This window comes from Bos grunniens, chromosome 27 (assembly GCF_055505025.1).
Source record: "Bos grunniens cultivar Pamir isolate PY7600 chromosome 27, Bosgru_T2T1.0, whole genome shotgun sequence".
Lineage (NCBI taxonomy): Eukaryota > Metazoa > Chordata > Mammalia > Artiodactyla > Bovidae > Bos > Bos grunniens.
In genome coordinates this window covers 17315207-17342665 of record NC_141191.1, presented here as the reverse complement: position 1 = coordinate 17342665, position 27459 = coordinate 17315207, and the positions used below count along the sequence as shown (strand labels likewise).

The following is a 27459-nucleotide window of genomic DNA, read 5'->3' as shown; positions in this document are numbered from 1 at the left end:
GTTAGATCATTTAGTTAGAGTAGTTCTAATTAAGACTGAAATTAAGAATTTCACACAAAGGCCAGCTTTGTCTAAAGAATTCCACACGGACTACATTGCTAGAGCTCCTGCCTAGTAGGAAAGAGGGTTAGTGTGACAGCCCACCAATACACTTCTTAATTATATAAGGTACAATGTCTGGTGTGATAGTGCTTTCTTTTTTTCTAAGGTGGTGCTTTTTCCTTGAACTAAGGAGGTCAGTTTTAGGAATGAGAACTAGGAAGGAAGCCAGTATAAACAATGTCAGATGAATTCTATATACTTTATTACTTTAAGAGAAAAAATTCACATTGTATGGGTAAAGATGGAATTCTTTACTTTTTTAAAAACCAGATCATTACAGCCATGCTAATTTGGTGGATAAGGCCTTGCAGCTCTTGAAAGAAAGGATAAGAAGAGGGGATACTATGGCATATTTTCTACGAGGTCAACTGTACTTTGAAGAGGTACCAGTTTTTGTGGGTTTATTTTCATTTCATATAAAGCCATTGTTAGATCTTCATACAAAGTTTCCTATAGAGTTCCTTACCATTGTTAAGCCAGGGAAGTTATGTCAAATTCCCTAGATTGTGTTTGTGGCTTTGATCATGATACGCTGGTCCCAGCTTACAGAGCTATTCGACCTTTCTCCATAAAAGTCATTCTAATGAATGTCATTTATGGGAGTCATTTTGTTATGAAATCCATTTGCACATAATAAATAAAAAGTCTAATTTTTATATTTTGCTAAAATATTCAGTGTCATTTGTAAAGTATTTTATTATTAACAATTAAAAATCCTGATTCTTATCAATTAATAGTACTGAGAAGGCAATGGCACCCCACTCCAGTACTCTTGCCTGGAAAATCCCATGGATGGAGGAGCCTGGTAGGCTGCAGTCCATGGGGTTGCTAAGAGTCGGGCACGACTGAGCGACTTCACTTTCACTTTCCACTTTCATGCATTGGAGAAGGAAATGGCAACCCACTCCAGTGTTCTTGCCTGGAGAATCCCAGGGACGGTGGAGCCTGATGGGCTGCTGTCTATGGGGTCGCACAGAGTCAGACACGACTGAAGCCAGTTAGCAGCAGCAGCAGCAAAGGTAGCTTTAAGTAAGTTTCTGTATGGATCAAGGAGAGAATTTCCCTCTTTATCCACATTATGCTGAAATTTACAAAGTAGGTCTAGGTAGACCTGTGCAAGGTATCACTCCAGCTTCAGCAGTATAGCTTCAATTGTTCACTGAACCCCAAGGGAAGATGCAAAAAGGGATCAGCTGTCCCCTGCCCCTCACTATCTCTTGAATGCTTGGGCAACCCTTCACCTATATCCCACTTACTAATCTCTTTATGGCTCCTTCCTTCATTCTGGCAACAAATATTTGTTGAGGACTCATCACGTACCTGTCACTCTGAGAATCACGTAGCATAATGTTTAAGAGAATGATCTTTCAGCTTTGAACATAGGTTCAATTGTGGTTCTGTTGCTTGTTAACTATACCCTTGGGCACAAAGGCTTAACCTCTTAGTGCCTCAGTTTCATCTCTGCTGCTGCTACTGCTAAGTCACTTCAGTCGTGTCCGACTCAGTGCGACCCCATAGATGGCAGCCCACCATGCTCCCTGTCCCTGGGATTCTCCAGGCAAGAACACTGGAGTGGGTTGCCATTTCCTTCTCCAATGCATGAAAGTGAAAAGTGAAAGTGAAGTCGCAGTCATGTTGGACCCTCAGCGACCCCATGGACTGCAGCCTTCCAGGCTCCCCCGTCCATGGGATTTTCCAGGCAAGAGTACTGGAGTGGGGTGCCATAGAGCTATTACGAGGATATGTTAATTGTAAAAATACTTACTAATAGGGCCTGCCACTTAATAAGTGCTTTATAAGTATTTGCTACTATTATGCTAGGTACTAACTCTACAGTGGTGAGGGAATTAGAAAGGTCCCCATTTCATGGAGCTTATAGTCAAGAGGAAGATAACAAGTTAATATATGATTACAAATACATTAAAAGTACTGTGAAAGCAATTAACTGGCTACTCTGATAGAGAATAACTTAGGGGTAGGGCAGAAAGACCTGTTGTTGAAACTGAAATTTAAGGAAACAGGCAATGCAAACAGCCACAGGGAAGTACATTCCAGGTAGAAGGGAAAACAAATTCAACGTTTCTGAGATGAAGAAGACTTTGGCGAGCTCTACAATGTGAATAGAATGCAAAGTCAAGTGGGCCTTAGGAAGCATCACTACAAACAAAGCTAGTGGAGGTGATGGAATTCCAGTTGAGCCATTTCAAATCCCAAAAGATGATGCTGTGAAAGTGCTGCCCTCAATATGCCAGCAAATTTGGAACACTCAGCACTGGCCATAGGACTGGAAAAGGTCAGTTTTCATTCCAACCCCAAAGAAAGGCAATACCAAAGAATGCTCAAACTACTGCACAATTGCACTCATCTCACATGCTAGCAAAGTAATGCTCAAAATTCTCCAAGCCAGGCTTCAATAGTACGTGAACCATGAACTTCCAGATAATCAAGCTGGATTTAGAAAAGGCAGAGGAACCAGAGATCAAATTACCAACATCCATTGGATCATTGAAAAAGCAAGAGAGTTCCAGAAAAACATCTACTACAGCTTTATTGACTATACCAAAGCCTTTGACTGTGTTCAGTTCAGTTCAGTTCAGTCGCTCAGTCGTGTCCGACTCTTTGCAACCCCATGAATCGCAGCACGCCAGGCCTCCCTGTCCATCACCAACTCCCAGAGTTCACTCAAATAGCATATTGGGCACCTACCGACCTGGGGAATTCCTCTTTCAGTATCCTATCATTTTGCCTTTTCATGCTGTTCATGGGGTTCTCAAGGCAAGAATACTGAAGTGGTTTGCTATTCCCTTCTCCAGTGGACCACATTCTGTCAGACCTGTCCACCATGACCCGCCCATCTTGAGTGGCTGCACAGGGCATGGCTTAGTTTCATTGAGTTAGACAAGGCTGTGGTCCTAGCGTGATTAGACTGACTATAGTTTTCTGTGACTGTGTGGACTACAACAAACTGTGGGAAATTCTGAAAGAGATGGGAATACAAGACCACCTGACCTGCCTCTTGAGAAATCTGTATGCAGGTCAAGAAGCAACAGTTAGAACTGGACATGGAACAACAGACTGGTTCCAAATCGGGAAAGGAGTACATCAAGGCTATATATTGTCACTCTGGTTATTTAACTTATATGCAGAGAACATCATGAGAAATGCTGGACTGGATGAAGCACAAGCTGGAATCGAGATTGCCAGGAGAAATATCAATAACCTCATATATGCAGATGACACCACCCTTATGGCAGAAAGTGAAGAAGTAAAGAGCCTCTTGATGAAAGTGAAAGAGGAGAGTGGAAAATTTGGCTTAAAGCTCAACATTCAGAAAATTAAGATCATGGCATCTGGTCCCATCACTTCATGGCCAATAGATGGGGAAACAGTGAAAACAGTGACAGACTTTATTTTCTTGGGCTCCAAAATCACTGCAGATGGTTACTGCAGCCATAAAATTAAAAGATGCTTGCTCCTTGGAAGAAAACTTACGACCAAACCTAAAGAGCATATTAAAAAGCAGAGGCATTACTTTGCCAACAAAGGTCCATCTTGTCAAAGCTATGGTTTTTCCAGTAGTCATGTATGGATGTGAGAGTTGGACTATAAAGAAAGCTGAGCGCCAAAAAATTGATGCTTTTGAACTGTGGTGTTGGAGAAGACTCTTGAGAGTCCCTTGGACTGCAAGGAGATCCAACCAGTCCATCCTAAAGGAAATCAGTCCTGAATATTCATTAGAAGGACAGATGCTGAAGCTGAAACTCCAATACTTTGGCCACCTGATGCGAAGAACTAAGTCATTGGAAAAGACCCTGATGCTGGGAAAGATTGAAGGTGGGAGGAGAAGGGGATGGCAGAGGATGAGATGGCTGGATGGCATCACCGACTCAATGGACATGAGTTTGAGCAAGCTCTGGGAGTGGGTGATGGACAGGGAGGCCTGGCATGCTGCAGTCCATGGGGTCACAAAGAGTTGGACACGACTGAGTAACTGAACTGAAGGGCTCTAGACGAACCTTGTTTCAAAAGTAATGAGAAGTTCTAGGAAGTGTTTTGAGACTGTGATGAATGGACTGGAAGGGAAGCATTAAACCAAGACCAGTTTAGAGAGAAATTATACTAGTTGGGGCAAGAGAGGATGGTGGTCTTGACCAGAGTGGTAGCAGTGGAACTGGGTCCTGGATTTATTTTGGAGATACAAGTAATGGTGGCATGGACTGAAAAATGGAAAAGTGGGTGAGTTTTGAGGAAACCATCAAAAGTTCAGTTTTGGGACATTTTATGTTTAAGATTCCCCTTCGTCATCCAACTATAAGGTTTCAAAGTAGAAACTACATGTGATACTCTAGATCTCAAAAGAAAAGTCAGAGTTCAAAGTAAATATATATCTGAGATTTTCCAGCATGTATGACATTTAAAATCACAAAAACTGTAAGGTCCTCTCTTCTCTTTCTCTGTATAAGAGTATTCTGAGTTTTCCAGCCTTCGTATCTTGGCCAAACATTAGCCAGAAAATAGAATGAATCTTTACAAGTCATTTACTTATTGTTAGCATTTTGATGCAATTTTTATTACTTTTATCAATTTGTTGATTAATTACAGTTTAGGAAAAGAGAAATTCAGTAGTTTCTGTGTTTTCCAAAAGTTGTTTTTGTCAGGCCTTCTCATTCACTGACCTTTCAACTCAGAGACTCTTTTTCCACTATTACAAATGATTTAGTCTTTAATGTAAGGCATTTTCCATGGGGGACTAAGATACAAGCTCCATGTTTGTTCCTTACACTTTAGCATATTTCTTATTATATCCTATGATGCTAAGAAGCCTTAAATGAATGACTTGTGACATGGAGGTTTCTATAGGACATATGGGAGGAAGATAATTTTTGAGAATCACACATTTGCTTTTCGGTGTCTTCTTTAGCTAGAAAATGGCAAAACTGGAAGAGCCATATTAGAGTGGAGATTTAATAATAATGGATGTCCTGATGCTTATCTTTTCTCAGAGACTTTGGCCCCAACTCTGAAGTTTCTCAGATTCTGGGAGTGATGAGTAATATGGCAGGCTGGGATGAGCACCGAGCTAGGCTATCATTAGAGGGTAGTTCAGTAGTAGCCAAGAATAAGAGTGCAAGTCAAAGCAAGTCCCTCCTAGGTTCCTCCTTGTTACTTCCCTCAGTTGCCATGTTTAGGTTTGTTTTACTGATTTTTATAGTGTGTTGTTTGTTGTCAATGGCTCACTTGTAAATTCCATAAATTTGTTTCTGTCTTTATTTGGTGCTGCTAGCTAGATTTAGGTGGGAACTAAGTATCTGTGATTACTTTAAGATAATAAAGAAAATAATTCAGTATTTCCTGGGAGCTTACAGGGATGGTATGAAGAAGCATTAGAACAGTTTGAAGAAATCAGGGAAAAGGATCATCAGGCAACTTACCAGCTAGGAGTGATGTATTATGATGGCCTGGGGACAGCTGCAGACTCTGTAAGTTATTGTTTTGTTCAGTGTTTAAGATTTCATGGTTCTGGATTTAAAATTATTTATATTTTAATAATATATATCTGTACTCATATTTAAATAATTATCTGTTCTTTCAGCATTTACATGAAAACAAAATTTCTTTTTGCCCCCTCCTTGCTACCACTAGCCATCAATAACATTTATGTTTTAAAATGTTTTCCTTTGTTCTTAAAAGTTATTTTAAAGCTACATGAACATGGAGAGAAGTTAGAAAATAAGCAAAATTAAGATCACTCCAAATTTTCCTATCAAATATGAAGTTATTATAGTTATTACTGTAGAGTTATTCTTTCATGTATTGCCCTATGCAGAAAAAAATTATATGTGTGTATACACACCTACATTTTAAAAATATAAGACCAAGTATACATTACTGTTTTGTAATCTTTTTTTTCCACCTGTGTTTTGAATGTCCTTCATTGTCAATAGATATAGTCTACATTTTCATTTAAATACTTGTATAATAATCTATTGTATATCAATAGTATTTTTAGGCCTCATATTTTTGGCATGCTTGAAGATGAAAGAATAAGTTAAATTATGAGATTTTGAGATCAGTAGTACGATTTTCTCTATGCTATATGGTTTTCATTTTTTAATTATTTCCCCTTTTTTTGCCTCATCTTACAAAGAAATTTCCTATGAAATTTATTTTTTAAATTTTCAAAGATATTTAGAATTTAGTTTCCCCGTATTCACTTGCAAGGGTGTCCTATATATACAGGTCTATTACAAATTCTAAAATGTGAAAGTACACAGGCTTTCAAATTTTGGCTTTACCACTGGTTTCAAATCTTGGTTTCGCCACCTATTAGCAGTATAATCTTGGGAAAATTATTTCTAGCTTTAGTGTCCTTATTTGTAAAGTGAAGATAAGTAATCTCAGAAATACATCTGTCATTTCCCCCTCTCCTTTGGTCATGGCCAGCCTTGATGATTGATCATAACCCAATCAGCTACAAAGAAGTACCTAAGTCCAGACATAGTCTCAGAACTTTTATCAGTACAAAGCTTTAAGGATACATTACCAGGTTAATCCATTGGAGGCAGCATAAAAAATAAAACTCATTAACCTAACTCATATAGTTGTTAATGAGATTGGATGACAACACATAAAAATAACTAACACAGGGCACATGGAGTAAGTGTCCAAGAAGCATTTTCCTCCCTGACTTTATCTTGTATAAAGTTAATAATGAGGACCATACTCTAATTCCTGAAATTCTTCATTTTTCCATATTTATAATCATTGCACCCTATGAAGAAATGAATGGTAAAAATAAATATTTGCATTAATTGAAAGATACTCATTGTAACCTACGTATAGTTTAATTTTTGAAAGTTTAGTAACCTGCAGTATCCATTACTACATTGCCTGCATTTACTCCAAATTTAATACAGCTGACCATACCCTCCTTGCAACACCCTCCCCCCTTAGCATCTGAGATATCTTTAGTTCATCTGATTCTCCCTCATACTTTGCACACATCATTCTACCATTGTTTGTATATTTGAAATACAGTTTTTTCTGTTTGCCTCTTCACAGCCACTCCTCAGACCCTTGTGCTAGCTGCTTCTCTCCCATCTAATGTTGAAATATGTCAGAGCCTTGGCCTCAGCCCTTCCTGCCTCCTTTCACTCTCTCCTTGAGTAGGCTCATCCAGTCTCATGGCTGACACTTATCTATACATACTTTCTAAAAACTTTCCGATCATTGTCTTCATACCAGAAACGAATTCTGAGATCCACATAGCCAGCTGCCTGCCTCTCCCTAAATGATGAATCAGGTAAATTCATAGATTTGGTGTTACTTTCCATTTTTTCTGTTTTCTCAGTGAAATAAAAGTGAGGCCATGTGTTTGCTTTAGCAGCATGTATGCAGAGCCTGTGCAAAGATGACACACAAACTCATGAACTGTTCCATACTTTTTATAAAAATATTTTAAGAATCAAAGCCATGAGCTGAGACTGAGGAGTGGGAGCAGGGAGAGCAGAAGTTTGAAGAGAAAGAAGGTTTGAAATAGTATCCCCTCTTCAAGATAAGTGGGAGAGACTACTGTTGAAACAAATTGATAGAATTACTTGTGAGGGCTGAGAGCTTGCTCTGAAATTTATACTCATAAATTTTAAGAAGGACCTGTTAGCATGGTTATTTTTTTTCTAGCCATGTTCAATGGTTTTAAGTACAGCAGAGTAGGGAGAAATAGGGTATTTGCCTCATGAGTGAGTGTCATGGAGGGAAGAGGGACAAAGAGTACAGTGACAGATATAGAATAAATTGATAATGTGGGAAGAACATGAAGGTGTGGACAGATCAGGAAAATTGGTAGATTCAATGGGTTGGGATATGGCAACTCCACAAAGTAGAATGACTTCAATGTGATTACATATGGAGACCAGAGGAGCAAAAAGGAAGATGGCTTCTGTAGGTCTCTTCAGTTAACCCCAAGGTAAAGGAGCAAAGAGCAAATTCTTTTAATTTTTATCACTTTATAAATTTACTGAGTTGTTCTTGAGACTAATTTGGCCCAAAGTCTGGTTGAACCAAATGTGCTTTGTGTGGTAGACCTGAAATGTCTTGAAATTTACATTATAAACCCTCAAGTACAAAATAGTTATGTTTACTGTAATCATATATCTTTGGAAAGAAATTGAGAGGAAAAAATACATACACACCAGTATGTATATATGTGCCTGTGTATCTTTTATATTTGTACATATTTACCATGTCTGGGGCTTTTCAGTCCTTCCTATCAAGGTGGGTTCCCATTTGGCACTGTATTCCATTTCTTTCCAACCTGAAAAACTTCCTTTAAGGAGCATTTTTTGCATAATGTGCAGGTGATGAGTTATCTCCAATTGTGAGTACCTGAAAATGTCTTCAGTCTACCTTCATTTCTAATGAATTGTTTTGGGGTTGAGCTCTTTCTTACTCCACTTTAAAAATGCCATTCTAAAATCTCCTGGCTTCTCATGAGAAGTCAGTCTCTGTATTGTGTGTTAGTCGCTCAGTTGTGTCTGACTCTTTGTGACTCCATGGACTATAGCCCATCAGGCTCCTCTGTCCATGGAGTTCTCCAGACAAGAGTACTGGAGTGGGTTGCCATTCCCTTCTCTAGGGGATCTTCCCAACCCAGGGATCGAACCTGTCTCCTGCATTGCAGGCAGATACCTTACCATCTGAACCACCAGGGAAGCTTTGTATTATGTTTCCTGTATGTAATGTGGCCTTTTTCTCTGGCTGCTTTGCAAGGCGTCTATAGCTTTCAGCAGTTTGACTATGATGTGTGCCTAGGAGAGGGTTTTTATGTATCCTCTCTGGGGTTTACTGAATTTCAAGGATCCCTTTCGGTTGCAGTTTTCAAGAGTTACTCCTTTTCCAGTTTATGTTTGCTTTGGTAAACTTCCTAGTGCCTTTAAAAAGTGGTTCTATATGTTTGGTCCCAGTTTAATCACTGCCATCTGTGGGAGGATTTGCACAAACACGTCACTCTACTGTGGTTGTACCTTAAGTTCTCTCTTACTAACAAGCTGGGGTGGAATGGTAGACACCTGCTCACACACTCACAGAAATAGATCCATGTGATCTGGGACTCAGTAAAACGCTTTATTTTCTCATCTTTTACTGTGTTGTTTAGCCAAGAACAGCATTTTGAGAGAGCACTGAGGGGTAAAAGTTAGAAAGAAGCATACACAACTGTACATGACATTAAATATTATTTTTTTCTTTGGAGTGACTTTGAAGGTTTTGAAACTGAGGATTAAGTCCATTTCACCTGCCTTCATTTGTCAAGTTTTTTTAAAGCTAACATGCCCTCCAGGCAGCATGAGCATAAACCATAAACCATTGCCCAAGTGGTTGTCTAGAAACTGGGAGTCAGCTGCATCTAGTTTGAGCAGCTGGTTGAGACTGGGTGGGGCCACCCACCCTCCAGCTGGGCATCCACAGGTGTCCATTGCTTGGTGATCTTTTAAATGTGCAGAAGCCTGTAGCTTAGTTACACCTGCGCAGAGCGATAATTATCCACCAGTCACCAGCACCTTTCCCCATGCCCTCCACGCTCCCTACATCTCCAACTGCCATGCTGCGTTATTCATTATCCTGTGAATACCTGAAGCCACTTGCCTTGGGAAGCTGGTTTGAGGTTTGTTCTTCCTGTCTTCTGGTTTGACTGCCTTGCAAATAAACCCTCTTTTTGCTGCAGACCTTGGTGTCTCAGTGTTTGGCTTGCAGTGTGTCTGGCAAGACAAATCTAGTTTGGTAACAGATGTGGTGAGGCAGCCAAGAGGTAAGTAAAAATAAAGCTTTCACCTGTGGCTCGTTGGCCCCTTGCAGGCACTGAGGACCTGGGGACGAGCAGACCCTATGGCTCTCGCTCCCCATCCCCACATCCTCTGCCTGCCTTTTGTGTGGAGAAAAACTTCAAAGAATGAATTCAGAGAAATGAAGGTGTTGAAGCAAAGGAAAACAAGACAAAATTACACTACTTCAGCCATTAAACGAAGCCAAGGCCCTTTAGTTCCTCCTCAAGGGCTACAGATAATATTCTAAACCACATCCTTTGAGCTGTTTTGTAGCCACCGAAACCCCCACCAGGTAGAAGAAGTTAAATATATGATGACCAGACTAGCCATGAGAACTGGCCCCAGAGAAATGGGAACAAACAAACCCTAGAACCAAAGATTAAGTGTACTTAATACAATCAAGATGACACTGATCAGACCACTTCACGACCAATTTCAAGATGACTGTCAGAACTGACGGTGCTGTTCTGCATGCAGCCCCTTCTCCAACTATAAAAGTTCTTGCCCACTGATTGTCCGTGAGGAGTTGGCTTTCAGACTTGAGTCCACCGTTCTCTCCCATTGCTGGCCTCCAGAATAAAAAACTTTCGACCAGACTTGCCTCTCAAGTATTGGCTTCTGAGCGGTGAGCAGCCAGACCTGATTTGATTTTCAGTAACACATTTTGGAGGTTTGGGGCTTTTGGGTTTGGAAGACTTCTTTTGGGTGAGTAACTTCATTAAAGAAACACAACTATGCCTTGATTGTCTTTGCAACCCTGAATGGATGATGGACCAGAGGCCCACTTGGAGGGACTTTGGCAGACAGTACGGAAGGTTACAGGCCTCTGTATCTGGGTCACAGGCCCAGGGCCATGGTTTTGTTTTAGTCTTGCTTGTCCATGTATGTGTGTGTCTGACTCTAAATGTTAGGAATTGGCTACTGGGGATTGAGCTGAGGTGTCCAAACAAACCTTGAAAATGCTTTACCAGGAGCTAGACTGTCAGATGGGGAAAAGCATAACTTTGTACATATGCCTGAATGTCCCATTCCCCTTCTGAGAGATTTACTAAATACCAGGGTTACCTTTGCCCCTGGGCAAATGAGCATTAAAGTACCACCAGAGCAGGCTTGCAAATTGCAGGCTGTACCCCAAAGAGAAGAGCCTGCAGCTATTCCAGGAGAGATTGCAAAGAGGAGTCCAGAGGCCTGGGTGGACAAGAGATCAGCAAGAGCAGAGAGCTAGGCCTATATAAGTTAGGGCATCACCTGAGGTCGGCTTATACAGGATTTAAGAGCAGTCAGATTGTAAAAAAGGCTCATGGGGCAGTCCCTAAGCCCTGCACTGTCACTGATCTGTCCGCAAAGTGTGGGTCTCCTGTATGAGAGCTGACAGATGCCTTTTCTTGCACTTCTTTGTTTTAAATCCCAAGAGTTGTTTGCTTTCAAGTGGGAAGATCTGATGCTAAGAGTTAAGCAACAGTACTGCCAGACAGTACTTCCTCGAGGATTTAAAACTTCACCCATCATATTTGGAGAAATCGTGGCAAAAGATTAAGGGACCCTCAACTAAATGAGGAAGGTAGGATGGTATTCAGATTACCAGTAAGACAAAGGACACTTAAGACCAGAATATGATTTTTATTTCTTTATTTTTTTTGGCTATGCTGGGTCTTCGTTGCTGTGCAGGCTTTTCGCTAGTTGCGGTGAGCAGGGGCTCCTCTTCGTTTTAGTGCTTGGGCTTCTCGTTGTGGTGGCTTCTCTCGTTGCTGGGCATGGGCTTTAGGCATGCGGGCTTCAGTAGTGCAGCTCCCAGGCTCTAGAGCACAGGCTCAGTAGTTGTTGGCACATGGGCTTAGTTGCTCTGAGATGAGGGATCCAACCTATGTGCTCTACATTGGCAGGCAGGTTCCTATCCATTGTACCACCAGGGAAGTTGCCAGAACGTGATTTTGATTTCAGCCTTTTTGGTTGAACAAGGCTATCAGGTATCCAAGAAAAAGCAGAGTTCTCAGCCCTCTGGTAAATATTTGGGTTTTGAACTCTCACAAGGACAGAGACTTCCCCTCTGACAGAAGGGGAGCTCTAGGCAGAGCTGCAGCCCCCACCAAGAGACTGCTGCAGGAATCTCTGGGAGTGGCCGGCTTCTGCATATTTGGGTCCTCAGCTTTGGATGCACAGCAAAACCCCTTTCAGAAGTTCTTAGAGGAGGAGATAATGAACCTCTAGACTGAAGTTGTGGAGAATAAACATTCTGAAGCCCAGTTTCATCTTCAACAAACGGGACCTTATGAGGAACTGGCCAGGAGAGGGAAACCACACTCGGGAGGAATATCAACCCCAGCTGCTCCCAGTGGGCCAGTGAACCCCCCACAGATCTTAAGTTTCTATTGAGGAAGAAGCCATGGGAAAGAAGGTGAATGGGGTTGCTGTGGCGGTGGGCTTGAGAAAGTAAAATTCAGAGAGCAATTTAAATAACTCATTAGTTATCAGATTGTTTTTTGTTCCGCTTTCTCTTTGTTTATAACCTCCCAGGCTTGGAAGGACAGTTCAGTGATCATAATTTTTCAGTCTTTGGCAAAAGTAGGTAATTTCTCTACCTTTTGGCTGTCATCCAAAACCTTCTGTATTTGATCATGCTGACCCCTTAGTTGTGCCTGTCATTAATTGTTGACCATCCCTAACTTCACTGTGACTTCAGGTGTGACTGTTGAATTAGGCTAATCAGTAAATTTCCTGTCCTTTGTATTTTCTTGACTAAGTGAAAATTTGGTCTTCTCCTCCTGTCCTCAGAATAAAAAACGAAAACCAAACCTTTGGCATCTCCCCTTGCTAAGGTTCTGTTTGGCAAAGATATTTCAGAAACCACACTTAACTTTCCCAGCCTGTGTCCCTTGCATATTATCTGAGTGTTTCTGTCAACTGATAATGATCAAGACACTCAAATAGGTAAAAAGTATTATAAGACAGAGATCCCTGGCTCACAGTAAAGTAAAATCCCCAAGGATGAGAGTCTTAAGTTTTAATATGTCTGGTATTCTGTGTGCCCTCAGAGGGTACATAGTTGTCCCCGCTCCCAACCTGGTACATATTTATCTACAATTTTTATTACCAGTGTTGGGCCTGTGAATACCCTGACAGCTGGTGCCTAAGTGGTATTTGTTTGGGATCACAATGTTAACTTGAGGGACTTGCCTGGTGATCCAGTTGAGATTTCTCCTCCCAGTGTTGGGGGTGCGGGTCTGATTCCTGGTTGGGGAGCTAAGACCCCACATGCCTCCCAGCCAAAAAACCAAAGCATAAAATGGAAGCAATGTCATAACAAATTCAATAAAGACTTTAAAAATCATCCACATTAAAAAAGATGCTCACTTGAAACCAGGAACATATTCTCAAATAAGTGCTTAAGAGATTGATTCAAGCCCATGTTAGGCCTTATCAGCAGGAATTAGCCAGAGCTGTCCTTGCCCCTATTCCTCAAGAGTGAGAAATGGTCAAAAGGTAAAGTGGGGACAGAAACCCACGTTCAAATCCATTTTGATTGCCTTCACTAATCCAGGTGCTTTTAAGACTGGTATGTCTCCCAGGCAGCATGTAGCCTAAACAAGATGCTTGCCCAAGCTCCTTTTAGGAACCTGGAGTCAGGCATGTCTACTTCGAGCTGAGCTGGTTCAGACGGGGTGGAACCATTGGCCCTTCATCTGGGCATGCACAAGTGTCCATTGCTTGGTGACTTTTTGAACATGCAGAGCCCTCCGGCTTAGGTACACCTGCACAGAACAGAAGACTCCCACACCTTTTCCCAGTCACTTTCCCCTTGCTCCACATGCTTCCAATGGCTGCTTTCTTCATCCCATAAATACCCCAGACCCCTTGCCTTGCAGGGGGTAGAATTTGAGATTTGTTCTCCCATCTACTTGGCTGCCTTGTAAACCCTCTTTGCTGCAAACCTTGGTGTCTCAGTGTTTTGGCTTGCTGGGCATTGGGCAGGAGGAACCTGGTTTGGTAAACAGTTCGTGTCTGGGTTTTCGGAGGCAGGGCAAACCTTTTATTAGCAGTTAGGATGTCTTCTGTGTTTTATGACTACACAGACATCATATGAAGATGAGTGTAGTAAGATATAAATTTACCACTGAGCACAGCTAGGGAAAGTGTGCTTAAAGAAAGAAGGCAGGGTTTAGGGCTCACAGGCATCCCGTAAGGGTTAAAATTTTGAGTGTCTGGTTATTCTTACACTTTGACAAGTTCTAAGAACTGTGCTGATTCAAAATAAGGACCATGAGAAGAGACAAAGGCACTCATACTGAGAGGTGATGCAATTGTGGAAGCTGTAATATGGGAGAAATGCCTTACATCCCAGAGCTCCTAGGAACGCTGACTTGGGAGATGGACTTTTATTTATCTTTAGCCCTGCAGACTCCAGGACAACCACACTGTTAGGTACAGACTTGAGACTACATCATGTCAGAGCGTGAACGCTTCGTGGCATTATCAGAAAACTTAGTTTGGGTAAAATTAAACTGGGATTTGGGTAAAACTGAACTGGGACTTTCTGTCTTGTTCTTTTCTTTTGTGGAAGGAAAAAGGAGTGGAATATATGAAGAAAATTGTTGATTCTCCATGCCCCAAAGCAAGACACTTAAAATTTGCAGCAGCTTACAACCTTGGAAGAGCTTATTACGAAGGAAAAGGTGTTAAACGATCAGACAAGGAAGCTGAAAGGTAATCTGGCCTAAGAACAAGATTTTGTTTTCATCAAATATTCTAAACAAAGAATAACTCACCTTCTCCTTCTCTTCTAGACTGTGGCTTTTTGCTGCAGACAATGGGAACCCAAAAGCTAGTGTGAAGGCTCAGAGTATCCTAGGATTGTATTACTCAACAAAGGAGCCCAAAGAGCTTGAGAAGGTAACAGTGGTCCATTTGATAAACTAGCATCATGTGTAGATTAATATTTGGTTCACTATTCCTTCTGTGAATGGAGGATGGTGAGGAGTAAGTATGTAGTCCTGTATAGCTCATAATTCTTTAAAATGTAAAGAAAACTTACATATTAGGATCTCCAAGCTCATCTCGCCCTTTCCTCAACTATGAATGCTGCCTCCTACCAAAGGAGACCACAGATGTGAGCACTTTGTGTGCTGTGGAAAACACACCTACAAAATACTCTACCATAAAGGTAAAAGAGGAGGGTGAGTTAGTACAGTGTCTTAATCATCAGCGATGGAAGCTGTTTCCAAGAAATCTTATAGGGAGGAGGAAATGAGGCTTTCAAGGCAAGCTTGTAGGAGGCACGTAACCACCAGCACCCGCTCCCTGCACCCCCGCCCCCCTAGATCCTTGGCAGAAAGCTGAACAGCTACCTGGAAATCCCTGTGAACTCAGACTCACAGGGCGGATGTGCTTGGACCTCATGCAGGTGTGTATCCTTGGTTGTCTTTGATCCTATCAGAGCTCCAAGTGGGCCTGAGAGATGGCCGCCATCTAACATCATCAGCTGGTCTCCTTGCTGTGCCGCTTCACAAAGCCTTTCAGACACTTGGTTCCTGTTTCCCACTTTCTCTGTGCTTCCTCTGGAAAACTTGAAAATCCCAAAACCTGAATAGCTGAGCTCAAGCCAATGACCTGGCCTGCACTGTGGGGAGACAACAGGGGAGCCTCCCTCAGCACCCTCTCTGAGGCCTGTGAAACTGGTGCCAGCCTGACCTGTGTTCAAGAGGCGGGAGCTGTGTCCTAGAGATGAATTAAATTCTACCTGGTGAATATTATGGAATTGTGCTTTTTCTTAGGCATTTTATTGGCATTCAGAAGCTTGTGGCAATGGAAACCTGGAGTCCCAGGGTGCCCTGGGGCTCATGTACTTCTACGGACAAGGTATCCGCCAAGACACTGAGGCTGCCCTGCACTGCCTGAGGGAAGCAGCGGAGCGTGGCAATGTCTATGCTCAAGGGAATCTTGTGGAATATTACTATAAGATGAAGTTCTTTACAAAGTGTGTTGCATTTTCCAAAAGGTGAGTAACTGGATAAAAGTATTTACAGAAACTTACTAGATGTTCTGTGCCTGGTCTGTTTAGTAGAACTCACTGGAGTATTGGAAATGATGGCTGTTGGCACTTGCAAAGTGGCCAGTGCAACTGAGGACTGAACTTGTAACTTTCAATGGATTTTAATTTAAACAGACACACACAGCCCAGGGCTACTGTATCAGATAGTGATTGATGAAACATCTGTGCCATCAATCTGCATGATTTCAATGCTCTTTGCTTTATATGCCGGCTAAGTGATCTTAAGCAAATTTTACTTCTGAGGGCACCGACTGTTCTTTTGCAATCTTGCAGAAGTATTTTCTTCTTGATTAAAAATAATAGTGAATATAAAGCATGTAACATAGCTTGGCACATGAGAAATATTTTTTCTTCCTACACCCTCAGGCACAGGTTCTGTAACTGCACAGTTACACTGTAGCTTGATGAGGACAGCAAATGAGAAAGGTTAAAAGACTCAACACTAACATAAAGGATATGGAAATTTGTTCTGAGGCCGTGTACTTTGCCACCTTTATCCACAATGCACAAATGCAACATGCCAGGAGAAAGAGACTGTGGTGTCCTCTAGAATGGCTGTAAGGCCATGCTGACATCGCCCTCCCTACACGCCCTCCCATAGAGCCCACAGGCACCCAGTGTGAAGTGGACATCTACACTGGAGGATGAAGGAACGCCTTTTGCCCTCACCTCCCCAGCATCATGGGCTCCAGGCAGCAGGCCACTTGACAGTGTGGTCTCCAGTGTCCCAAATCTCCCAAGTGCCCATCTGAGTAAAACTAAGACTTCAAATAGTCCTTTAAAAATCTTTGGAACTTTCCATTATTGTCCATGTTCCTGTTTCCTACAGTATCACAGCTGACATGGAATGGACTCTTCCATATAATTGTCCATCTCTGTATCTGGGTTATAAAGAATGACTTTTTATTGCCCACTAACATAGATGTGCAAGTTTCTCAATGTGTTTTCTGGTCCTCTGTGACTGAAGTCCAAATTCAAGGTTGATGTTTAAATACCCAGAGAGATAGAAGACTGCTTTTCTCTTCATTGTTTAGATCTGCAAAGTGGTAAGAGTTTTGGTAGTAATATTTTAAACGTAATGTTTTCTAGTGGTTATTAAGCCTGACAAGCATAATCCTAGAGGGGCTGTCAAGTAACCACTGTGGTTAGTTCCTCTTCCACTTGCGTTAGTTGGCTGTATTTACCCTTCCCCACACAGCAAACAATTCAGTTCTAAAACTTGTAGAAATGCTAGGGAAACCACTTGGGGCACAAGGAGAATTTCTGGATGTATTTATAAAAATGTAAACCGTAAGTGATAGTGTTTTTAAATCTGACGACTGGGTGTTGCAGGATTGCCGACTATGATGAGGTTCACGACATCCCCATGATAGCCCAGGTCACGGACTGTCTCCCGGAATTCATCAGCAGAGGCATGGCCATGGCCTCTTTCTACCACGCGCGGTGTCTGCAGCTCGGCTTGGGGGTCACAAAGGATGAGGCGACAGCCAAACGCTATTATTCTAAAGTAAGCCCTATCGCAAACATAAATGGACTCAATTAGAATTTCTAGGTTTTTAGTTGAGACTTGAACATTTTATAAAGTAGTGTTTTTTTCTTACTTACTATGCAGATAACCTCTGTCTACCCAGAAGTTGTTAGACATGCAGCTTGTTTGCAGACAGTTTTCTCATTCTTTTTAACATAATTAAGCTCAGATGGTAAAATTTCTATTTTTGATGCAAATTATTCTATTTCACTATCTGCAGCCTAAGGCTCAGCACTAAGACCTTAAAGCCTGAACAAGTATGCCTTAGTTCACCCAGAAAAAGTGTGAATCTCTATTTCCTTCTGTATACATTAGAGTACATTTCATTAAGGTTTCTTTATGCATGACATCTACTACAGCTAGTTAAAATAAGCCTTTTCATGTTTTAATCTATGTGATCAGTTTATTTCTACCAAATAGATTTCACATCTAAACGCAACTGTTAAAAACTGTAGAGGAAGTGAGAAAGGCAGTCATTATGAATAGTAACTGCAAATTCATTTTCTTAATAAAAAGAAAGCAAAAAATTGCACACCTGACATCCATAAGTCCAAATTGGAATTAGATCATAAAAATTTACATAATACACAAATTGTTCAGTTGGAGCAGGGGAACAGAGCAAAGAAGAATTTTCTAAGTCCCCTGCCTAAAAATCTGATTATGTTATAGCAGTGGTTCTCAAAATTATTTGCATGTTAAAATCACATGGGTATCTCTTAAGAATTCCAAAACCTAGGCCTTATTTCAGAACAATTTCATGTCCTAGAATGGACACGGGCAGATTTAAGTTCCCCAGGAGGTTGCAATGTGTCACCAAGTTTGGAACCCTAAATTACTTTGTTGGAAATTAAATGTCCACAGTATTAAACCCATATCAACACAAATATCAGAATATGGTACAAAAATACAACTAACCTTTGAGGTATCTACCATTACACCATCTTATCAGTATGAGTAGCAGCTGTCTTTTTTAAAATCTAAACATTCTTTTATTTTACCAGTTTCCAAACCAAGTCAGTTTTAGATTCTGTACTAGGTATCCTTTCCAAGTAGACATAAGCAAAGAGAACTCTGGGTGAGAAATATCCAGAAATGTGATACATGTTCATCCTAAACAAAACAACGTAATAAACAGGTACGACTGTAAAACTGTTTTCCTTAGGTTGGGAGATAATACAGACCCATCACTCAGTTTTGGTCACTGGATTTTATGGGAGATACTTCCTCTAACTTTTCTGCATTTTAAAAGTATACCCGTGAAGGGTCTGGAATCACGTCAGATGAGGCACAATAAGGGAAATTCTAAGTATTTTACTCCAAGAAAAAGGACTTGGGCTTCAGTGGTGGTCTTCAGCAGACTGCAAGGAGGGCACTGAAAATTCTCTCTCCCCCAAATGATAATAGCATGGTTATTTTTAGTATGATCTATTTTTCGTAGGTTAACTTGAATTCCCCTAATTAAGCAATTAGAGTAGAAATGTATCTTAATTACAAAATTCCCTTAAATCACTGTACTCTTCTTAAAAACAAAAGGTTTAACAGTCCAAAATATGTCTAAATAACTTTCTTTGAATTTGAAGGCTTGTCGTCTGAATCCTGCATTGGCAGATGAACTTCACACTTTACTTATTCATCAAAGAATTTAGATCACAATGCACTTCAACAAAGATCATCGATTCTAACAGCTTAGAATGTATGTATTTTTATAATTTTTATAACAGCTATGTTTTCTGCCTCGCACATTAGATTAACCTGGGTATTTTAATGGTGGCATGGTATTTTAATGGTGGCATGGTAACCTGGGTATTTTAATGATATCATGATGGCATGATACCTTCATTCTTGAATTTGTATAATACAGCTTGAAACCTAGCTAACAAGATCAAATTGCAGGAAGAGTCCTCAGAGATCCAAGTCTTAGTCTAGAGAGTGGCCCAGATTGTGTCAGGTATTGAAAACTATTCTATAGAGCCAGTGTTTTTTTCCATTCTTAAATAGTGTCCTGAAACACTTGATGCAGTCTTAGCTTTAATAGTATAAGTGCTACAAACTTACCAAAAAAATGACAAAGTTTAATTCTTTAAATTTCTTTAATCTTTACTTTTGTGAATTTTTAATAATTTTATTCAGTCATCTAAAACTTTAAAAATTCCAAATTGAAAGGAAAAACTTGAAATCTAAATTTGAAAATAAGTGGGTTTAAGAAGCTGCTTACAATTTTGCCTCTCTATATCTTCCCTTAAACATCTTAGTGAGTAAAACTACTATATTGAAACAAGATGTCTCTTTGAACTTCAAATCCTTGTCTATATTTTAAAATCCTCAGTGTATTTCAAAGATAAAATCTCAAATCATCTACCAGTATAAGACCTAGAAATTGTTTAATCAGCAAGAGACTTTCCTTATCCATTACATTTACAAAGGCAAAAGCCGACAGAAAAAATAGAATCCATACCCAAAAGATTTTAAAGGAAATACACATCTGTAAAATAAATATTGAAAGTATTGTTTAAGATACCCAAATGACACCTTCTTTGTAAATGTTTTGGCTTTATTTTATAAATCACACCTATCCTTTCTAAAGTGATTTATAAGAACTCAGCACTGCTAAGTCACTTCAGTTGTGTCTGACTCTGTGTGACCCCATAGACGGCAGCCCATCAGGCTTCCCCGTCCCTGGGATTCTCCAGGCAAGAACACTGGAGTGGGTTGCCATTTCCTTCTCCAATGCATGAAAGTGAAAAGTGAAAGTGAAGTCGCTCAGTCGTGTCCGACTCTTAGCAACCCCATGGACTGCAGCCTACCAGGCTCCTCCGTCCATGGGATTTTCCAGGCAAGAGTACTGGAGTGGGGTGCCATCGCTTTATCCGCATCTTAGCACTGCTGCTGCTGCTGCTAAGTTGCTTCAGTCGTGTCCGACTCTGTGTGACCCCATAGACGGCAGCCCACCAGGCTCCGCCATCCCTGGGATTCTCCAGGCAAGAACACTGGAGTGGGTTGCCATTTCCTTCTCTAATGCATGAAAGAGAAAAGTGAAAGTAAAGTCACTCAGTCGTGTCCGACTCTTAGCAACCCCATGGACTATAGCCCACCAGGCTCCTCCGTCCATGGATTTTCCAGGCAAGAGTACTGGAGTGGGGTGCCATTGCCTTCTCCGATCATAGCACTGGTAAAATACAATTAATATGTAGGCGCTGGTCACTAACGAAGTATTAAATGGCACAAAACTACCTGCTTTTGTTTCATGTTCTGGTTTGTCTGTATTACTTGAACTTCATTTTGTCTTAGATAACTTAGATAACTAAAGGGAAGAAATTTCAACAAACTTTAGGCCATATACTTCTCCTTAAATCTCTTAGAGTAGAAACTTAAACCATCCCTGAAAACCAGTCCTTTGCTTTTTGGATCTCTACTGAAGACTCTGTTCTTCCCCAGGAACAACTTTTCCATTTCTCTAGCCCACTACAAGATTTCATAAAAACCTAACTTAAAGCATTCTACAATACAAACCCACTTGCTTTGCTCTTGTTTTCTTAATAGCATCCATAGAACATTCCTTCAGTTTATGAAGATCCATATTCCCAACTGGTATTTTCTTCTCCACACTCAGTCCATTTCCTTGAGCCTTTAACAATCTTAAAACAGAAATGCAATAAAGCTGTGTATGGGGACTTTAATCGCACTTTTTAATAGGTCACTCTTCAGTCTCCAAAGTGAAGACCACTTTAACGGCCATTAGAACACAGGTCTGAGAAATCCTAAGGGTAGGAATGTGACATGTCATATTTTGTGATATGCTATGCTTGCATGTCCTAAGTGAATCCAACACAGAAGTTAAAATCACAGTTTACTGTAGTTACCATAAGGCTGGCACGTCTAGCACAAGTGAGCCCCTGAAAACTATTACTACCACTGCCACCAGCCATGATGCATACCTTGACCTGTGACTGGAGTCAGTCTTTAAGGGAGGTGAAGCTTCAAGATCATTAACTGTTTACAAAAAAAGAAAAATCAAAACTTCGGTTAAGTCCTTATAGGTGATAACTTACGAAGAAGTAAGACTTAAGATTGAGAAGTCATAACAGCTCTGGTTTAATTACAGAAGATGGGCACTTCGAGTAATTGCTGTGAAGTTCCTGGGCTTTCTGACCTCACTCTGCTTCTCTTCTCTGAATGTCTTTTCTATGTTGCTGTGAATGATCATTCCGAAGTACAATATCTTGGTTTGAGAAAAGCATCAAAGAGCTGTAGCTAACAGAATCTCAGAGATAAAATTTGCTTTACTAATTTTTAATCATTTCTCTTTCAGAACTTATGTTTTATATCAAGAACTTGGCAGGTATGCTCTAACAATGATATAATCAATACCATTTTAATAGACATTTACATAGTATTTTTCTTTCATGGATTTCAAACTGAATTTCTGCTTAATTAGTTTCTTTCAGTATTCCTGGAGGGTAGAAAGGGGAAGTGTTTCCTTATCACTGCATAATAATAAATGGTAAAACCCAGGAAAATTAAGTCCCTTGTCCATGCCCTACTACTGAAAACAAAGCAACGTCTGTACACCTGATGCCCGTCCTAGTCCCCAAGACTTGATGACACAGTCAAGTCATGAGCAGCACGAAGTAACTTCCCTCCTCTTTGTTTCCCCATCTCATTCCTGCCTGTCTTTCAAAATTTAGCTCCCATCCCACATGCCGAATACAGCTTTTTAAGCACCCATTTGGCTCTTCTCACTCAACTAAAAATCATATTTTTCACATTCATTCTGGGAGAATGGCACAACCTTTATACCTCCTTACAGAAGAACTCACATGCACAACATTTTCTGCAAACAAGGCACTTGATATATATCTGAACTGCCTTCAGTGTTTCAAATTATTTTTTGAGAGAAAGATACAAGCATCTTAAACATCAGAGCTCTGATTCATTTTTATAATTTATTGCTTCAAATGCTTCAAACTATGGGAAATCTTTGGTAAAAATAAAGACAGGAAAATTTTCACAATAACTTCACACAAAGCATTGCACAACAATATTCAGTACACACAAACAGAGGAATGTTCAGAGTCCTCAGCGAGGAGATTAACTGTACAATGTTCAGAGTTCTTCATTTAAAACAAAACTTCATAAATATTTAAAATATTTCCTAGGTTCTTATCACATATCAACATTTATATTTCAAACAGTATGTTGTCCTTTAAAGGATTTATATTAAAATAAAAATAATTAACAAGTGTTTTTTTTTTTTTTCTGTTGCCTAATATACAGCATCAAGTTTCCTCCCCAATTCTGCTTCATTCACATAAAACTAGAGGGAGGTAACTAGAAGTTCAGTGTGGGTCTCAGTCAAGCCCTCTGTGGAAAAGAGGAAAATGTTTCATGTCTATTAGTACAGACATTTCTCTGGTGGTTTATTTGTGCAGTCTCAAACCTGACAAGCTTTAAGTTGATCTAAATGAGTTCTCAGCTCAGGACACAATTCAGTTAGCAGCAGTTCCATCAGCACCTGAACCAACAAAGAAAGAAAGAAAAAGTCTTTTTCTCTGAAGATTTATTCAGATATCTACATCTAAGACTAAAATTTAATTTTAAGCCTGAGATGCTCCTCGGTGAACAAGTTGCTCTCCAAAGGAATCCATATTCTATAAACTCCATTCAGATTGATTTATTTCATGGTCCATTAACCATCATCAGACCATCAGGGTATTTAATATTGCTCACTATTATAAGACAGACAGCTAGGAAACAGTTTGCTTTGTTGAAATAACAAAGCAAAGCAGTCAGGCAGAGATGTTACAGCACAAGAGAGAAACAACAGCAGGCTGGGAAGAGGAGGTGGCATCCACTGGGAGTGGTTTTTTTTTTTTTTCTTAAAGCAAATTGAACAGACAAAAATAAAGCAGAGAAAATGGGTTCAGTTATAAGTAATAAAAATGATTACGAGTATAAAGAATTAAAATCTACCCCCATATGTGAACAGAAATGTACAACTGAAGAAACAGTGAATCCTCTGGGAGGCTTTACTCACGTATAGCAGGTGCTTATTGGCTCTCTTTTCTTGAAGTGCATTGAATATTTTTATTATACCATAACGGGCATTTTGCTGTCCAACAAGGCTCTGAAGCATATCTGAAAAATTAAGTTTATATTCCAAGCTGCTACTGATACAAGTGCGCCGTGCACAGACCTCCAGTAAGGCCCTGCCCTGCGCACCCAGCACATAAAGGCGCTGAGGAACTTGAGAGGCAGGTTCTTGCCAGCGTTTCAGGAAAAAATAGTTTTCTGACAGGCATTTATACAGACTATAATTTTAATACCCCAATTAAAACCATAGCTCTCAAAACAGGGGGTTTTAAAGTATAAAATTCTGTTATCTAAAACATTGTTCTAGTGAAATTATAACCAGTACTGTTCTTTTGGGGACTCTTCAGTATAATTTCTTAGCAAGGGACAAGACATGATTTGAAAGAAAAAAGTATGATCACTTTTTTTCACTGTAAATAATGTTTCCTAAGTGGCAGATGCCTTAGTGGGGCTGACGACACTCCCTTTCTGTCCGACTTTCAGAAGCAGAACCCAGGCCTCACCTGGAATGTTCTCGAGCAGCTTCTGCTGGGCTCTCTGCTTTGTTTCCTGGCTGCGCGCGCGGCTTTGTTCTTGGCGTGGGATTGTGTTTGGCGGTGCCAGCTTCCCATTGGGCCAAAAAGCATCCCGGAAAAGGTTGATGTAGTAAACCAACATTTGCTCACTGAAAATCCAGTTCACTGTGTCCCGAATTTGTCTTTTAAGAGAAAACTACGTCTCAGATGAGGTTTTTAAAAATTGTATTCTCTGTTTCTCAAAAGGCATTTATCAGTGGGTAGGTTAAGATACAGTGTGATCTAGGCGTTTGATGAATAAACTAGGAATTGGATTTTTAAACACTGACTCTGAAAGTTATTTTTCATTTTGGTAACACTGATGGCCATTCATTCCTGCAGCTCACATTTCCACTGTTACTGACTTCTCTAAATGTTTGCCACACGGTGTCTTTCAATTTTGAAAGGCAATAACTGAGAGGAGATGGATTCATTTGAAGTTGGCAACTACTCTAACTGTGCACGGTACTTAACATACTAATTTCTCCATAAAGTGTTGCAAGCTGAAAACATCCATCCATGTAAAGACAGCGAAAAACGGCCTGAAGACCTTCCTGAGCTCTGGCAGTCCCGGGGAGAAGCAAGCGTCTTCACTGGTCGTCCCTTGGGGCTGCTGTGGCAGGGGGTGCTGGGCGGAGTTCTCCAACCCGGGAAGCATCTCACAGGCTCACGAGGCAAAGAGGGGAGAAGATACCCCTTTCCCCACAAAAGGGAGCACTCTGAGAGGATACACTGCCGCCCAGCCACTCCAACCTCCCACAGGAATAAAGACCGACAGACCCTGACCCGCAGAGTTATAAGTGGCTTTTATGCCCGGTCACTCAGGTCTTGCATAACGCCGACTTCAGCAGTCCAGTTCCAACCACCCACAGGATTGCTGCTGTCAAGAGACCAGCAGAGCTCACAGGAGGAGCAGTCCTGAGGGTGGCGGGAGGTCTCTGCAGGAAAGGGGAGCAGAATCACCTTCCACTCTTAGCACCAGGAAGGCCTGAGACTTCAAACTGAATTTACAAATAATCAATCAAACAGCCCTTTAAGAATCTGACATCCCAACCAGATTTTTAAAGGGACGATGTCTGGTTTTCAGGAACAGTATCTGAAATAGATGTTTCAAGCCCAGCACTGTGCACAGAGTAACCCAGTCACCAGTGAAGTCCAGAGTCCACTATGAGTCAGAACCGTGGTAATCCTGTAATTGCATGTCTCCTAAGACACTTCCCAGTACTGCTTAGACTAAATCAAATAATTTTATTAATTCAGTGGGACTTCTGCTTTAGGAGAGAACCTGCTGACCTGCCTAATAAAATCTACATCACAAAACAGTTTGTCTTGCCTGGAGTCTTTAGGTTACCCACTGAGTGGGCACTGCATGAAGAAATGAAGAATGAAAATTTCAATTCGCAACTTAGAATTAGGTGAGTGGCTTTTCCCAAAGGCCATCTCCTACATATCTTCTATCAATTCAAGTCTGACTTTGTATTAGCCAAAACCGTAGGAAGCTTCTGAAGCCATTCTGGAACGTGAAATGACAGTCAGTACCAGGCAGGAGGCACATGGAGCTGCTGCCAAACTTCATGGTGTGGCATTGTCTGCCTGAGGCAGAAGAGCAGAGGGCGGGGTGCTCCGCCACTTCTCTACCTGAGGACAAGCCCCCTGAGCCAGCAGCCTGGAGATGCCTACCCGGTGCCCCTCCCCCGGCCAGGAAAACCACTGCCTAATGTGTTCACTGCTGTCAACCCACGGCTGCTCATCTTAGCATTAAGAGCCAACATCATAAATCGAAGCAAGGAATGTATACGTGACTTTCTGAAACTAGAAATGTGCAAGTCTGGAGTTCTGAGAAAAATGGGGCCATTCTGAAAACTTTATCCAAGGCCTTCATCAGACTGAAACTGTAAGTTAAACAGGGCATTTTTCTGTTTAAAACAAAAGCCCACGATACTGAGTCAACCAAACAAGTAACTAACACCATTAAAAAAAATCTTAGAAGTAAATTCTGGTTTATCACCACAAAGGAAATATATTCTATTTGCAAATGAATAAAAATATAAAGTGTTCTTTATTATGTTTCCCACAAAATTTATAATATTTGTGTAATAAAACTATCACTTTAGCCTTGTACACACATTTGACAACTAAATTTTTCACTTTGAAAAATATCTGATAATCATCTTAAATGTATTTTGCTGTTAAATTGATTTCCCCCTCAATTTTAGCATTTGAGTCTCAGTTTTTCTTGTGTGGGAAAGTCATGTTGCTGACAGTTGAAGAGTGCTGAGTATATGTAACCTTTATGTATATGGATAATGTGCTACAGTTTAGAATACACATATGGCTTACATAGCAGTGTAACAGGATATACACACCCCTCATGGATACTCAGGTTTCATCTAACAAGAGAATATACTATTTTAATGCCACCTCAACCCTAAAAAAAAAAGTATGGTTTGCAGACCCTTCAAATAAATACTGGCCATGTGCTGCTCATCCTACTTTCCTTTGGCTCAAGAGTCTAAGCCTTTAAACTGAACCCCATCATGTGACATAAAAATGCTGCACCCACGGTACTAAAACCAGCCATCAGGGTCAACAGAGAACTTTACAGAACAGTCTTCCGACCCTCATCAGCCAGCCAGCGGGAGCATGCGCCAGCTTCTGTCATCTGGTGCACCGTGTGTTCTGGGGGAGAGAGTCTTGCAGAAATTTGCTTCCCTCTCCAGTCTTAGAATCATATCAGAAATCAAAGAGAAACTAAGAGACCCTCATTTGTGGAGGTAATCTGACTGTTAAGGCAAAAGGTAGGGCATGAATTCAAATACTAATTTCGTGCAACTTACTTGTTGATGGTTCTTCCAAAAGTGACCTGAACGAGAGCAATCAATGTTCTTCTCACCCATTTAAACACTGAAATATAAATCAGAGGGAAAGCATCACCACAGGCTATCACAGTCGTGACGTCTTCACAGCAGCACAAAGCATAAATCTCACCATATCATTCAACCTGAGTCCTGACACCAAGTCAGGGGCGATGAGTTCCAGAATTTGCGTCCAGGTTAGCAAACTTCACTACCCAGGAGAATTCTAATAAGCTTTCATTTTCTACTTAGCAACTGATGAAACCTACAGTTTTTCTTTTTTTCAGCTTTTCAGTGCCTAACAACAACTGAGCTAGCAAGTGGAACTAAAAACTTCATGAGTCCTTGGGCTGTTGACGTCTTGTTTTCCACTAGCGGACGGTGCAAACCCAGACAGAAGATTTCTGTCTGGCTTCTTGAAGCCAATGTTCTAACAGTGCTGTGAATGAGAAGCATCTGTGGT

General features: G+C 40.8%; 2 protein-coding genes across 23 annotated transcripts in view; one reads left to right on the top strand and one right to left on the bottom strand.

Moving 5' to 3' along the window:
- Nucleotides 1-24424, top strand: part of LRP2BP (LRP2 binding protein) — a 32491-nt gene extending 8067 nt beyond the window's left edge. The window contains exons 4-12 of one of the 9 annotated variants that reach the window (XM_086380044.1): nucleotides 373-485; nucleotides 5469-5582; nucleotides 14482-14624; nucleotides 14705-14810; nucleotides 15692-15915; nucleotides 17302-17476; nucleotides 19078-19190; nucleotides 21807-21836; nucleotides 24071-24424. In XM_086380044.1, the coding sequence (XP_086236170.1) occupies nucleotides 373-485; nucleotides 5469-5582; nucleotides 14482-14624; nucleotides 14705-14810; nucleotides 15692-15915; nucleotides 17302-17476; nucleotides 19078-19143 (941 nt within the window). In that variant the 3' untranslated portion in view covers nucleotides 19144-19190; nucleotides 21807-21836; nucleotides 24071-24424. The other 8 variants (XM_086380046.1, XM_086380045.1, XM_086380050.1 and 5 more) reach the window with 8 other exon arrangements.
- SNX25 (sorting nexin 25) overlaps nucleotides 22422-27459 on the bottom strand; it is a 97706-nt gene continuing 92668 nt past the window's right edge. For all 14 annotated transcript variants that reach the window (XM_086380024.1, XM_086380031.1, XM_086380017.1 and 11 more), the window contains 4 exons: nucleotides 26979-27045; nucleotides 24091-24284; nucleotides 23532-23632; nucleotides 22422-23009 (listed from right to left, as the gene is read on the bottom strand). In XM_086380024.1, coding sequence (XP_086236150.1) covers nucleotides 22929-23009; nucleotides 23532-23632; nucleotides 24091-24284; nucleotides 26979-27045 — 443 coding nt within the window. In that variant the 3' untranslated portion in view covers nucleotides 22422-22928. The remainder of the gene's footprint in view (nucleotides 23010-23531; nucleotides 23633-24090; nucleotides 24285-26978; nucleotides 27046-27459) is intronic.